General features: G+C 43.8%; 1 protein-coding gene across 1 annotated transcript in view; it reads left to right on the top strand.

Moving 5' to 3' along the window:
* The window catches only part of ELP2 (elongator acetyltransferase complex subunit 2), a 115,157-nt gene that overhangs the window by 58,054 nt on the left and 41,544 nt on the right, over positions 1 to 15,559 (top strand). The window contains exons 11-13 of the mRNA XM_074945103.1: positions 3,755 to 3,886; positions 4,719 to 4,868; positions 14,339 to 14,527. Coding sequence (XP_074801204.1) covers positions 3,755 to 3,886; positions 4,719 to 4,868; positions 14,339 to 14,527 — 471 coding nt within the window. The remainder of the gene's footprint in view (positions 1 to 3,754; positions 3,887 to 4,718; positions 4,869 to 14,338; positions 14,528 to 15,559) is intronic.

Below are 15,559 nucleotides of genomic sequence, written 5' to 3'. Positions count from 1 at the left end.
AACTGTTAAAACACTCTCTCCTTTGTTCACTCAACTGATATACTCTATGACATAAATAAAACTACATTTCTCAGAAAGAACAAAGTATACTTTGTGATGTAATAGTTTTAATTTTTCTGCTGTATGTATTTCCTTACTTATTTGCAACGTGTGGCAAGCCACAATAAGTTTCTTTATTAGTAGTGCATACCACTACAGTTATTAGTAATGGTGTTTTAATATAGGTAGATATGGTTACAATACCTATATTTAGGGTTCCTTTACGCTTTCTAAGTCCCTGTTTTCAGTTACTTATAACTTTGCCAGACTTTACGTGTTTGGGCTGAAATTTTCTATGCTTCGTCTTTGCTTAAAGTCAATTTTTGGATATAGTTATAGATATCAGCAAAAAGTTTCAACCATTTTTGAGAATGAGTTTTTAGAAAATAGGTTGTGTTCTTAATGTTAAATGTTATTATTTCTTTGAAGAGTTATATAGTGCTTGGGAGTAGGAATTTGAAATTGGCTTGGTGATGCTAATCAGGTCAGAGAAATTCCTTTTGCTCTCACCATGAAAGTCCACACACATCTGGCCAAATAATGTCTCTGAAAATCATTAGTTGCATATACAGTAGAAACTCAGAATTCTGAACACCTCGGGAATGGAGGTTGTTCGTAACTCTGAAATGTTCGTAGCTCTGAACAAAATGGTATGGTTGGTCTTTCAAAAGTTTATACCTAGCCATTGACTTAATACAGCTTTGAAACTTTACTATGCAGACGAAAAGTGCTGCTTTCCCTTTGTTTTTTTTAATAGTTTACGTTTAACACAGTACTGTACTGTATTTGCTTTTTTTGTCTCTGCTACTGCCTGAATGCGTACTTGCAGTTCCAAATGTGGTGTGTGGTTGATTGGTCAGTTTGTAACTCTGGTGTTCGTAACTCTGAGGTTCTACTGTATTCAACAGAACTTGCGAGAGGTTTACTGCTAAATCTCCGAACATTCCGTTTGCATTGAATATGTTCTCTAAGCACACAGATCTTGAGCTCCATATGTTAGATATAAGCCACAGCAACTCTTTTGGCCTAGGAGAAAAAGTGCAGGGCTGGAAGCCCAAATGGAGGAGATCTAGTTTCTGCTCTTTCAGTTATTGGTGTTTAATAATTCTCTGCACTCATACGTCAAAGATGCCAGGTAAGTATTATTTCCACTCTTGCCCTTCCCCATTTTAATGTGGGTAATGGGGAGGCTGCACCAAATCACTTCAGACAGAGTTGGGAATAGAATCCTTTCTCTAATATGGTAGAGGAAAGTCTAATCCACAACCACACTGCTTTTCAGCATGAGCGTATCCTAGCTGTGTATCTGGCTACGCAGTCTATATCCACTGGTCCACAATCCCTTTTACAGCCAAACAGAGAACCTACGAATCCTATCTCCCAACATTCCATTGCTATCTAGCAAATAGTTATGTAAACCACTGGCAAAGTATGTGGCTAATTGGAAGAGGATAACAGGCTTCTATTGCCATCAGTTACTCCTTGAGTTCATGAGCGAGAGGTCTGTGCTGTGGATTTAAAGGTCTTAATAAGAGCTGGTGAAAATTTTGAACAAAAAGATTTTTCATTTAAAAAAATAGCCTTTTATCAAAAATAAAAATTTTCATGAAAAATTTTTGACATTGAAAATTTTCACAAAAAATTAAAAATGGGTCCTTTTGAACACTTAGACATGAAAAAACTTAGAAAATTTGAAATTTTTAAATGAACATATGTTTTAATTTTTTCAAACCCTACAAATGACCCATGTAGGGTTTCATATGACGGAATTTGTTTTCTTTCCTTCTAACTAAACCTAGGAAATTAGACTAACAAACTTACATTAAATGGCCTAAAGTTGCAAAGACAAGAATTTAAAATCTAGAAAATACGAAAATTAAGTTTGACTGTGCAACCTTAATACAGTCCCCTTACATGTATATAATACAATAGTCTTTGGTCACACACGATTTGTTCTACAAGTCCCATTTCTCATTCAGTTCAAAGATGGATGGTGAATGAGGCAGAAGATTGCAAGAAGTTCTCTTGTGTTTAAAGAGCTGGACTGAGCAGGAGAGCTGGGTTCTATACCTGGCTCTACCACAGACTTACGGATTTGGAGAAAGATCCCTGATATATGTATGCAAGAAGGCCACATAAAAATTTCATGAGTAACCTTTATTTTGACACCTCTTAACTTTTGTGTCCTTGATTTTGCAACCATAATGTACTCCTGAGGGAATGCTGTGCCAAAAAACAAAATTCTGCATACGGTATATTAAAATTCTGCAAATTTTATTTGTTAATAAATAAATGTGGCAGTGGGGAGCACAGGTGACTGGCTCCACGGAGGTGGGAGATCACCCTGCAGCCCCACCTGTGCCCCTCCCCCCCCCCAAGCCGGACGTGGACTTGGTGGAGAGGCTGCACCTGACCCCGACACAGTGCAAGGGCTAAGCCTGCTCCGGAAACACTCCGGGTCCCTGCCACTCCCTGCTAGGTGCACCAAATGTGGGCAGGCAGGCTCAGTCCAGCAGGATCAAAGTGTGGAGGGTTCAGTATTGGGAGATCCAGGTGTTGGGTGAGAGGGTTCTGTGTGGGGCAATCTGGGTGCAGGTGGCTCTGGTGGGGATCTGGGTCCAGGTGGGATCCGGATACACAGGGGCTTGTTGGAGGGCATCTGGGTGCAGGGGCAATGGGACTCTGCAGTGGGGTCCAGGTGAAGGTAGTTAGGGCTCAGCAGGGGGGTGGCCTACGTGTGGAGGAATGGGGCTTGGCAGGGGAGGTCTGAGTGTCGGGGCTCAGCAGAGGGGTCTGGGTTCTGTGGGAGTGGGGCAGCGCAGGGTGGGGGTCCATGTGTAGCTGGTTGGGGCTCAGTGGGGTGGGGGTCTGGGTGTGGGGAGCTCATTGGGGTGGTCCAAGTGCAAAGGGGACGGGGCTTGTTGGGGTGGGGGTCCAAGTGCGGGTGGCTCAGTGGGGGTGGTTTGGGTGCAGGGGGTGGGGCTCGGTAAAGGGGGTCTGGGTATGGGGGCGTCAGGATGCATGGGAGTTGGGCAGATGGGAGTAGCTCCCCATATAATGACCCCTCCCCCCTAGCTGAGGAGCAGTGGGGGCAGGAATGGAGGGATGCAGCGCTGGGGAAGGTTTCTGGCAGTGGGTCTGACCCACCCCAGCCACTGTGTGTAGGGGAAAGGTGCTCCTCCCCCACTCCCGACCCAGCCGGCACTAGCAGCTGAGCCCGGCGCAGGGTAGCAGCCACCGGCTGGGGCTGGGCAGGGGTGGGTGCGGGGGGCTTGATGGGAGTGTTCTGGGTCGGGGGGAGGGTGAGGCTAGATGGCAGGTGGTTTGGATATGGGGGGGCTTCAGATGCATGGGGGTTGGGCACCAGCCGGGGCATCCCCAGACACCCTCTCCCCCCAGTGATTTACCTCTGCACTGACTGCTCTAGGTGCTTGAAACCACACGCCCACACTACTGGGGAAGGGCATGTGACCACTCTTGCGGCTTCCCTTTGCCTCACCATCAGAAAGTCATTTTTCTGCGAGGAAGCAAAGAAATCTGTGAATTCTGCACATGCAGTGTCACAGAATTCCCCCAGGAGGAATAATGCTCTTTTAATGTATTCTTTGCATGCAAGATATAGATTGTGCTATGTGGCTGATCTTGGAGTAGGAGTACAACTAATGAAAGACTAGTTACTGAGCAATAAATATTTCACTTTCAATTGTTCATTCAGGTCCGTGTAGGAGAAGTGGGTGGTAACACGCTTGGATTTTTTGACTGTCAGTTTAGCCCAGATGGTTCAATGATTCTTGCTCATGCTTTCCATGGAGCACTGCATCTTTGGAGACAGACTCCAGCTAACAAGGTAAAACCATTTTATTGTTTTTACTGTTGGGTAGAAAAATCATGATAAATGTATGTGGACCGAGTGCCGTTTAACTTACTTTAAATGACAGAACCATTCTTTGTCTAAAGATATCATTCTGCAGGATTCTCAGTTCTGGACCTTGAGAAGAAGGCATGTTGGGCTCCTCAAACTTTTAGCCTTTTCGTTTCTAAGGGCTGGTCTACACTACTGCGGTAAATTGATCTAACTTACGCAACTTCAGTTATGTGAATAACGTAAGTGAAGTCAATGTAGTTAGATCCATTTACCGCAGTGGCTACACTGCGCTGTGTCAACAGGAGGTGCACTTCCATTATGCTTCTCGGGGAGGTGGGATACACAAATCGATGGGAGAGTACTCTCCCATCGATTTAGCATGTCTTCACTAGACCTGCTAAATTGACACTCGCTGCATCGATTGCAGCAGTGCTGGTCTACCGGTAAGTGTAGACATGCCCTAAGGGCAATGATAGTGGCTTGGGGAATGAGCTAACTTCCATTTGGGTCTGGGCTGTGGTCCAGCTGCCTCCTCTGAATGTTCACGTTTGCTGATAGTCAAGAATCACTGAGCAGCTCCCACCAGGACTTGAGCCTCTTCAGCCCATGCTCTGGCACTTCACCTTGATCTAACCTTTTGCTTTTTCAGGTATCCTGTTTTTGTCTTCCTCACAGTCAGGTCTGGTAGAGGACTTCTGAATTCAGTTCTGTGTATTTTTTATGTAAAAAGGTACACAGAAATATATCTATTGCTCCTTTTTATGCATGTTCTCTCATGCATGTGTGTAATTTATGGTTTCTGTTTTTTTAATAGAAAGAATGGACTCCAGAAGTTGTGATTTCAGGACATTTTAACAGTGTACAAGATGTAAAGTGGGATCCAGAAGGCGAATTTATTATCACTGTTGGTTCTGATCAAACTACTAGACTTTTTGCTCCATGGAAAAGAAAACACCAGACAGAGGTAAGTCTTTGGAAGTTTTTGCAAAGGGATGTTAGAACTCAGGATGGATAAAGCAGTTTGGCGCAAGATTAGAGCCAACCTGAACAATGCTTATTGCTTAAGCTATGCTAAACTGGGACCCATTGTGTTTACATTTTTAATTTTGTCCTTCAACATTTCCTGTTTTCAGTGTTTGTAAGGACAAGAAACTGAAATCCAAAAATATTGTAAGAGAAAGGAATTCTGGCAGTATTTGCTACAGGCTTTTATGGTGCCCTGATCCCTGATTTGGGGTCTGTAGGTGCTACTGTAATATCAATTATAAATAATAACATTTCCAACTCTTCAAAAACTAGGAGGTATTTGAAAATTAAAACCTAATAATCTTCTCACTGGATTTCCATCCAGGTTTTTATTTATTTTGTTATTTGTGTAGCATCACTTGTAAATTACATCAGAATTCTTGGTTTTGGTGACTTGTTCTTAAATTACCAGTTTTGTTCCAGTACCTCTTTTGTTGACTCCTCAGTTTCTGATATGAGAGTACCTTACCCGGACCTCCCCTCCTCATATACTTAATTAGGTATCTCCCCAACATCCTATGGTGAAGGCTGATGCAAAGAAATCACTTGAGCTTTCTTGCAAGGTCCTTATCTTCCTCATTGTTTTCTTAAATTGCTGCTGATCCACTAGACCCATCAGTTCTTTTGTAGACTTTTTGCCTTGGATATAATGGAATAGGCATATCCAGGTGGATGAAAAATAATGAGGTCCCTAACCATTTTTTTTTTTTTTAAAGATATAGTGGAGATAGTGTCATGTTCAATTAGGCATCTGCTTCCTTCTCAAGCCACACAAACACCTCTCTCCTTTGTGTGTTTTTTGTTTGTTTTTGGAGGTTTTGTACTGCTGCACTGACAAGCAGATATTCTAAAATGACAAACTTCTGGCTTTTCTGAGGCTGTCTTTACTAGAAACGATGCTGCAGCTGTCACTTTAGTGTGGACGCTCACTACAGCGATGGAAGGGTTTCTCCCATTGCTATAGTTTCCACTTTCCCCGAGTGGTGGGAGCTCGGTCGACAGAAGAATTCTTCCATCAACCTAGCACTGTCTGTGTGGGAGAGAGGGGGAGGGTTAGGTTCGCTTAATTACATCACTCAGGTGTGTGGCTTTTTCACACTCCTAAACAAGGTAGCTGGATTAACCTAATTTTTTAGGGTAGACCTGGCCTTAAAAATAGAAATACCAATGAGAGGATGTGTACTGTTCAATTGGGTAGTGTTAATACTGGACAATGACTTGGAAATGAAAAATGTTTGTGGTGTTATGCTGATTAAGGAATTGTTTTGTGGAGGAATTGAAATATACCTGTGTTTGACATTGAGAACACTCTTATTATCTCTCTCTCAAAAAAGGGAAAAAAGTAGAAAAGCAGGCTAATACAATTCTTGCAATTTTAACTCGCATACCATGTAGTATCTTTGTCATTGTTTATACTACTATAGTCCCACCTTCAATAGCTTCAACCAATGTTTCCCAAACTCCCCCACCTCCTTCAGGAAAATTAAATCAATCATGCTTCCCTGTAACCTCACTTTGCACCCCTCTGTTTAGTCCTTCATGTCCCCGCCACTTTGGTCATTGTTGGAATAGTTCTTCATACTGATACTTTTCCTCTCTTTTCTCAGGCCTGTTCTACATACAGTTTTTGTACTGATACTGTACTATTTTGGTGAGGGGTATATGATTATTTTACCAAAATATCTATACTGGTTTAGCCCCTAGCGTGGATTGAGTTAGGCGTTTTCTACATGTGCAATTATTCAGTAATACCTATTAGGCTTAGGCCTGATCTACACTGCAAATGCTTTGCCGATATATCTACGCTGACAGAATCCCTAGTGTAGACACAGTGTATGCCAACAGAAACAGTCTTCTGTCAGCATTGCTGTGTTTACACTGGCAGGTTTGTTGACACTGCTACATTGGCTAGAGACTGTGTGGGGTTTTTTCCCACACCTCTGGCTGATATAGCTATGCCAAAAAAACATTGTAGTGCTTAAATAAAAAGTAATACAAAGTACTACTTATGTGTTATGAGACTGAGTTAAGATTGCTGAGGGAGCTTCTGCTTTGAACTTCCTAATTTTTTGTATGTTAATTGTCAACATGTTAATAGCATAAAATTAAGGAATAGCTGTTTCTTTTCAGGAAATGGTATAATGTGGACTAAATTTAGATACCAGGTATGGTATGTATAGTGGATGTACTGTAAGTTGACAATCTTCAAAAAACTATCTGTCGGGAACATATTAGGGGTACTTGTGGCTTTAATTTATTGAGGTATCATTTATTTACTATACAAACTATAGTATAGCACTATGTATACTTTGTATAGTAAATAAATTATACCTCAAGAATTTAAAGCCACAAGTATATTTTACTGTATTTTTAATATAGAGGCTCTCAAGCTGCTTAAATATTTTCAATTTACCATACATAACTTAGTATAGGATATGTAATATATAGGATAGTGACATCTGTTGGTGAATTAACAGTTGAGCAAAATACAAAAAATAAAACTGGTATTGTTCAGATGTCCACGGAAAAATTGGCATCCAAATGTTTTTTAATCACAGCTGTTAGTTGCTTTTACTATGAACCTCTGTTTTATTAACTCTTTAATCCTCCATTTCAGTAAGATCCTTGGTCACCTTTTCAATAATCTCTGTTTACCTTTATTTATCTTCTGACCTGTGAATGCAATACAAAATTAATCATCAGTTATAATTTGTCATCCAGACTTGCACTGTATTTTTGGAAGAAATTATCGAACAAATCATTGCAAAATTAGTACAGAATAGTGTAGATGAAAACAAATGAAAAGATAAGTTAGTAAGGAGTGGGGAAGGACTTAAATATAACTTTTTATGTCATATCCTCTTTTTATAAGAGTTCAAAAAACTATCTATTTTCACTGAAAAGAGATCTTGGGATTTAGCAAGCTCTTTCAAACTTCCCATTTGTTTGTAATGGAAAACTCTTAGGATACATGAAACTTATGCAGATTTTTCCCACCTTGTAAGCTCTTCAGGATAGGTACCATGTCTTTGTATATGTTGGTATAGCGTCTAGATAGGAGCCTCATCCTGATTGTGACTTCTGGGCGTTACCATAATATTAATAGTAACAAATAATAAAAATAGGATCCTGGTAGTCAATAACCCAAAGAACGCTATATGTTCTGCAAAGTAAGGTGTCAGATATGTGCAGTGGCAAAGGATGAAAGCTGTGGAACAAATGACTTCTATGAAAGGGAATTTGGTTAAAAAACTTTTTTTCATTTTAAGAAAAAAATTCCTTTACTGTGTTAAACAAATTATTTAAATTGAAATACTTTTTCAAAATCTAGCGTACTTTTCAATATTTGTATTATCAGTGTACCTTTTTGCCTTTTATTTCATGTGACCAATAAAACTGGACTAGTCAGTTTCATTTAAGTCTAGTAAGTTTTCACTGTCACTTTCTATTTCTCTTGCACTTGCAGTATTTGCATTTGCACTCCAAGTATTACAGTATTGTGCAAGAGAATTTTTAATTAAAAAAATGTTTTTAATGAAAACATTTCTGTCAACCCCAGGGTTTTGAAACCCCCCCCCTCCCCAACATATACGACCCCAAGCCCCCTCAGCTCCTCCTCACTGCCTGTGATGGTTGCTGGAACTGCCCTTCATGCTTTTGCAAATACTCCCAGTGGACTGTGTTCGCTTGTATTTTATTGTAAATAGTTTAATTAAGGTTATTAGAGTTTATTGTAGTTAATTAGGTGTTTACTCCACCTGAAGATTTTGGTCGATTCCCGGTGCCAAGGGATGCCTCTCTCACCAGGCTTCAGGTCCTGTGTTTCCTGCAATAAAGCTATGCCCATGAGCAACTTGCACTCAAGTTGCTTAAAGTGCCTTGGGGAGGCTCATACTGGGGAGCCTTGCCAAATTTTCAGGCACTTTAAGCCTCTCACAAAGAAAGATTATGAAGCCAGGCTAAAGTTTTTACTCATGGAGGCTGCCTTGAGACCTCAATCTGAACCAGGTTAGTGGACTCGACATTGAGTGCATTGGCATCGGTAAGGATTGCACCTCACTCTGTGCCTGAGTCTCAGCACCATTCACCATCCTCAATGCCTAAAAGAGGCATAAGAAGCAGACAGCCAAAAGAGGAAGGTCCCAGGCACCCATGTCTGCTAGGCAAGGGCTTAAGAGGAGTGTGTGGTCCAAGTCTAAGCACTCCTCTGCAGAAGATGGAACCGTTGACTCTGGCATCTGGGAAGGTGCCATGGAGTCTGGAGCCAGAAGGAGCTTCTTCCACCTCTGCAGCAGCACACGATACTGACACTGTCCTAGTACCAACTGTGCCAGAACAATGGGCCACGCTCCTAGCCCCATATGTGATGGGGGCTGCCCAGGCCGCCTACCATGGCCTTCCTAATGAGGAGGCCTGAGACTACCAGGCAGTGAAGACTGCTATCTTGGACACTCTGGATGTAACACCCGAAATCTTTTGGCGTAAATTTCGGGGGAAGACTTATCCGCTGGGGGCATGACCCTGCGTCGTCACCTAGGAGCTTAAGGATGCCTGCTGGTGCTGATTCCAATCGGAGTGACACACGACCCTCGAACTGGCTGAACAGGTGATAGTGGAACAATTTACCCACATCCTCCCACCCTGAGGGAGGGCGTGGGCCCTGTGGCACCAGCCTCCCACCCTGAAGGCTGCAGTTGGGCTCACGGAGGACTTCTTAGTGGCCGAGACCCCGGTGAACCCTGGTCCACTGGGCCTGGGGCGGACCCCCCTTCCGAATGGGGGAAAGAACTCCGGGTCTCTGGCGATATCTCGCCTGCCCCAGGCCGCAAAAACAGCCGACGTGGTGGAGGCACCTTGGGTTTGGCTCCAAGGCCCCCCCGCCCTCTGATGAGCCATGACAGCGGGTGAAGGACTCCTCCGATAGAGAGCCCGGATCATCTGGTGAAGTCGGAGGACCGACTGGATCCCGCTGCGATTGGCCCCTGCTTCAGGTGTGGCCAGTTAGGGCACCTCCAGAGGCAGTGTCCCGTCATGGACTGTTCTTTTGGCGAGGTCGATGCCAGGGATGCCCAGGCCTGCCAATATTCCAGCCTCAAAGTGATCGTCCCAGCTAGCCTGGGGGGAAGGCAGGTGGAGGCCCTTCTGGATTCGGGGTGCAGCCTAACAATGGAGCGGGAAAGCCTCTTCCCAGCTGATCAGTCCGCTGTGTACACAGGGATGTGAAGGTGTACCCCAGTGCTCAACTCATCCTCACAATTGAGGGAGTAACCCGACAAATGACAGTCGAAGTTGCACCGAACCTCCCCTATCCCGTCATCCTCGGGAGAGAATGGCCGGAGTTCAGCCAGGTCCTGCAGACAGCATCCCTCCAGACTGGGCTGGAGAAGCTGGGGTTGGAGGGAGACCTGCTCGAGGATGACGAGGAAGGGCAACCCCCTGGGGACCCTCTAGACCCACCAGAGGAAGGGCCGACCAACCCTTCAGATGAACCCTGAGTGGCACCCGAGGGCAAGGGACCCCTCTAGGGCATAGGGGGACTTCTGTCGAGACCAGAAAGAGGACCTCACCTTAAGCCGGACTTATGACTAGGTGGCACGTGTCGATGGTGTCACTACAGACCCTCAGCGTGCGACTCAGTGGCCTCGGTTTGAACTTGAGGGCGAGCTTCTCTACCGGGTTTACCAGGACCCTCATACTCGTGAACCCCGCTCCCAATTGGTGGTACCACACTGTCACCGCCAGAGCGTGTTGAGGATGGCCCATGATATCCCCGCCGTAGGCCATCTGGGCCAAGAGAAAACCCTGGCTCAAATACTACTCAGATTTTACTGGCCTGGAGTACACCAGGATGCCAAGAACTTCATGCATCCTGCCCCGAGTGCCAGCAGGCTGCATCGTCCAGAGTCCCGAAAGCACCCCTGGTGCCCATGCCGGTGGTGGGGACCCCTTCTGAAAGGATTGCTGTGGATCCAATTGTTTAAGGAGCACTGCAGGATTTCGGTACATCCTAGTCGTCATAGACTATGCCACTCGCTTCCCCGAGGCCATCCCCATGAGGTCCATCACTGCCCGGATTATCGCGGCAGAACTTCTGAAAATCTTTGCTCGGGTAGGCTTACCAAAGTAAATACTAACTGATCAGGGAACGAACTTCACTTCTCGGCTGCTCCGTGAAGTTTGTCTCCTTTTAGGGATCCAGAAGTTGCAAACCTCAATTTACCATCCTCAAACCGATGGCCTCATGGAACGATTCAATTGGACACTAAAGGGGATGATGCGAAAATTTCCCCCGGAAGACTTGTGTCAATGGGACCAACTCCTTCCACCATTGCTACTGGCAATTCGAGAGGTACCACAAGCTTCCACGCAATTCTCCCCGTTCGAGTTACTGTATGGACACCAGCTGCAGGGGCTGCTGGACCTCATAAGGGAGACCTGGGAACAGAGCCCCTTGCCAACCCAGGGACTCCTGAAATACGTGATTCTATTGCACGAGAACCTGAGACAGGTCAGTAACCTAGCCAAGGAGAACCTGCAGGCTGCCCAGGGAGCCCAAGCCCAAGCCTACAACCGAGGAGCCTGAGACTGAACCTTCGAACCTGGGGATTGGGTCCTGGTATTACTCCCCGCAGAGGAGTCCAAGCTATTAGCCTGGTGGCAAGGCCCCTATGAAGTTCTTCGCCAAGTTGGGCCTGTCAACTATGAGATACACCAGCCGGAGCGGTGGAAGAAGTGCCAGATTTACCATGTCCAGAGGAGTTACCTGAATTGCCAGAGACCAGCAACGCCGACAAACTGCCGGGACTGCCATTGGCTGTTTACCTGGGGGAGACCGAGGATGACCCCAGAACTCAGGTACCCCAAACTGGGGAGGGTAGGAAGAAGCCCAGGGACGCCGAATAGGGTTCGGCTGTGGAGTTATTGTGAACTGGCCAGCGTGTTGCGGGCAGATCCTCGCTGACCTAGTGGCGCAATACCCCGCCACTAATAGGGCGCTGGGCTGGGACACAGTGGAGTGGGAGGGCCTGTGTCCCCCTACCCCGGGCACCCCACCTGTGAAGGGGGGCCACCTCCCCACTAATAGGCCAGGAGGCCTGAATTGGTTGGGAGCTAATTCCCCACCCTGAACTGCTCGGCTGTATGGCACGGACTCAGCCTGAGGTATAAACTGTGAACTGCCCTGATTGAGGGGCTGGGGTGGAAAGACTAATTAAGGCCTGGGCTGATTGTCGGCCAGGTCTGCTAAGTGCTCACTGCCCTGACTGAGGGATTTGGCAGAAGGACTAACTGCTAATTGGACTAATCACTAGGTGGACTCACTAGCTGTGAGCCGTGCCTGCTTGAGAAGCGGAGAGGGGGTGTGGCCTCTCACCCTGTCAGAAGGGGAGAGACACCCAAACCTCCTTACACAGGATTATCAGCTTTCCATCCTTGTGTGGATAACTGTTCTGTTGTTTCTAATGACATGACAAGTAGATTCCTTAAAGGTCTGGAAAGATCTTACCCTCCAATAAGGGACCAGTTCCCCCTTAGGACTTGAACTTGGTTTTGACTAAACTTATGAGACCACCATTTGAGCCTTTAGCAACATTCTCTTTAGCAACGGTTATGCTTGTTAGACAAGCACTGGCATTCTACATAGGTGGGACCAAACCATTTTAGCTGTCCACCCAACTGTTCTTGGCTAGAGTGGATAGAATGAAAGGTCATCCAGTCTTTTCACAGAGAATTTTATTTTGGATAACTTCTTTTATCCATGCTTGTTATGACCTGGCAGACTACCTGAGAAGCTGACTTCTCACTCCACAAGATTGCATGCGTCCTCAATGGAATTACTAGCGCAGATCCCTGTACCGGACATTTGTGAAGCAGCAACCTGGTCATGAGTGCACACTTTCTCCTCCTATTATGCCATCACCTGTTATTCTAGAGTTGATGCCAAATTTGGTCGAACTGTGCTACAGTCAGTGTGTATGTGAACTCTGATCCCTCCACCTGTTTTACTGCTTGGGAGTTGCCAGGAGTGGAACGCACATGTGCAATCACTTGAAGAACAAAAAAACACTAAACTTCCATAACTGTTGTTTCTCAAGATGTGGTGCACATGTCCATTCCACGAGCCGCCTTCCTACTCTTCTACATCAGAGTTTCCGGAAAGAAAGAACTGAGAGGGGCTCAGAATTGGCTGAGGGAAACATTTCCGGTCTCTATGCATGCAAACCAAGAGCAGAATGCACATGTACAACGTGTGTCAAAAAACAGCAGTAATGAAAGGTTAGTAACTTCTTGTTGTTGTTCAAGCCAAACATGTTGTTTTTTTTTTGACTTCTCAATTTGTTTGGTGTAGTGAGTTTGTCAGGTCTGAGGTAAGAGTTGTTTGCAAAGAACAGGGGATCTTTTGCCAAGGAGATGTGTGTCACAACCTGTTTGAGGTACTCTTTCCCTTTTTTAAATTAAATAAGGGTAAATTTTTAAAAAGTGAGGTACAAAGATAAACAGCACAAATAAACTATATCCTGTTAAATATTACATAAAGTAGAACCTCAGAGTTATGAACACCAGTTACGAATTGACCGGTCAACCTCACACCTCATTTGGAACCAGAAGTTCATAATCAGGCAGCAGCAGAGACCCAAGAGGGAAAAAAAAAAAGCAGATACAGTACAGTAGTGTGTTAAACATAAACTACTAAAAATATAAATGGAAAGTATAAAAAAAAGGTTTGGACAAGGTAAGGAAATTGTTTCTGTGCTTGTTTTATTTAAATTAAGATGGTTAAAAGCAGCATTTTTCTTCTGCATAATAAAGGTTCAAAGCTGTATTAAGTCAATGTTCAGTTGTAAACTTTTGAAAGAACCACCACAGTGTTTTGTTCAGGTTTAGGAATGTTTCAGAGTTACGAATAATCTCCATTGCCGAAGTGTTTATAACTCTGAGGTTCTACGGTATAGCTAATTCACCTTAATTTTATGTATGCTTACCTAAATTAAACTTTTTTCCCCATTGTCTTGAATCTTTTTTCAAAGCTTAATGCTTTGAGAGGGATAATGTAACACATGATCCTCCTCTCACCTCTCCTAACTAACCTAGGCCTGACCCTGCAACTTTACTACCGTGAGTAGTCCTACTCACAATAGTGAAGTTAAGCTTGTGCATGAGTTTTTGCAGGATTGGGGCCCTAATGGTCTGGGTTTGGGGGAGTTGTTCAGCTGAAGAATGGTAATCTTAAGTATTTTAGCCCTTGCATGGTGAACTGATAGTGGGTTTTTTTTAAAGAGTATCAGCAGAAGATTAACTTAACCTTAAAGCAGTATTTGAAATAGCTTAATATGAAGACGGTAATTTAAGTTATCTGTTGTTGAATTTAGACAACTGATAATTTGACAACTGTGGTTGCTTTTTACTTAGGTAACTTGGCATGAAATTGCAAGGCCTCAAGTACATGGATATGACATGCATTGTCTAGCAATGACTGGCCGATTTCAGTTTGTTTCTGGAGCAGATGAAAAGGTGCTTCGAGTCTTTACTGCCCCCAAGAATTTTGTGGAAAACTTCAGTAACATCAGTGGTATTTCAATGGAGAAACTGTGTTCCAGTGTAAGTATTGAAACAAACAAACAAGTGTTTGATAAAATGGCTCCTTTAGGAGACAAAGAGAATCATCACTATGGCATAACTATTGAGATTAAAATTTATAAAATGTCAAAATTATTAAAAAAATCCTGAAACCACAGCCCTTAGATATTTCTTTCTTTCCAGTCTATTCAGTCAGGTTTGTGTGTACTTAGATCACATGTACCTTCTCTATCGTTTTATCAAATTGGCTGGATAGAAGGAAGGTTGCTGAGGGTTCTGAAGTGTGTGGGTATGTACTAAAGGTCAGCACGTGTGAGCTACTCTTAAACAATTAAGAACAAATCCTGTGAATAGGTTCTCAAGAATGTAAGGGCATAATAGCATTATCTAGATGTAGTTACTGTTGTGTGGTATTATTTGTTCTTCAATGGTATGTTTTGAAACAATCCAAGGCTCCCAGAAGCTACTGCATTAGATACTGTATATAAATGTTATATACATACTCATCAATGTCTCTTTTGTCTTACCTTGTCTTGTCTTGTCTTCAAACTGTCTTCTGAGGTCTTTATGTCCCAGTTTTCCAGGCTATAGCTTTGCTTCCTTATCCACAGAAAGAGACATGACCACAGCATTTCCATCCTAAAATAGCTTCACGGGCTTCCCTGTGATCCAAATCAAATCCATTCTCTTCTCTTACTAACTTGCTTAATCTTAAAAGACCTTGTCTCTCAGGTTCAATCCTTCCTGCTCTCTACCTGCTCATCTCACATTGGCTGCCTTTCCGTGCCATAACACATTCTCTGCACTGCAGGCTCATGAGCTCTCTCTGCTGCAGCTACCACCAGCTGGAACAATCTTCTTGTGTCCAAACATTTTAGCGTTTTCATATATTAAATATCAGCTGAAAAAAAATGTTCTCCCATGGCTACTCATATTATTTCTCACTATTTATGTCTTTAATGCTAAATAGCATTTGTGATAATTTGTGTTAATGAAGCTATACAAAATAATATATTGTACTATATGATGCAGACACATGCTCTGTTTGATTTT

Source organism: Natator depressus, chromosome 2 (assembly GCF_965152275.1).
Source record: "Natator depressus isolate rNatDep1 chromosome 2, rNatDep2.hap1, whole genome shotgun sequence".
Lineage (NCBI taxonomy): Eukaryota > Metazoa > Chordata > Testudines > Cheloniidae > Natator > Natator depressus.
Note: the sequence above shows the minus strand (reverse complement) of the source record. Positions and strands in the feature narration are given on the sequence as shown.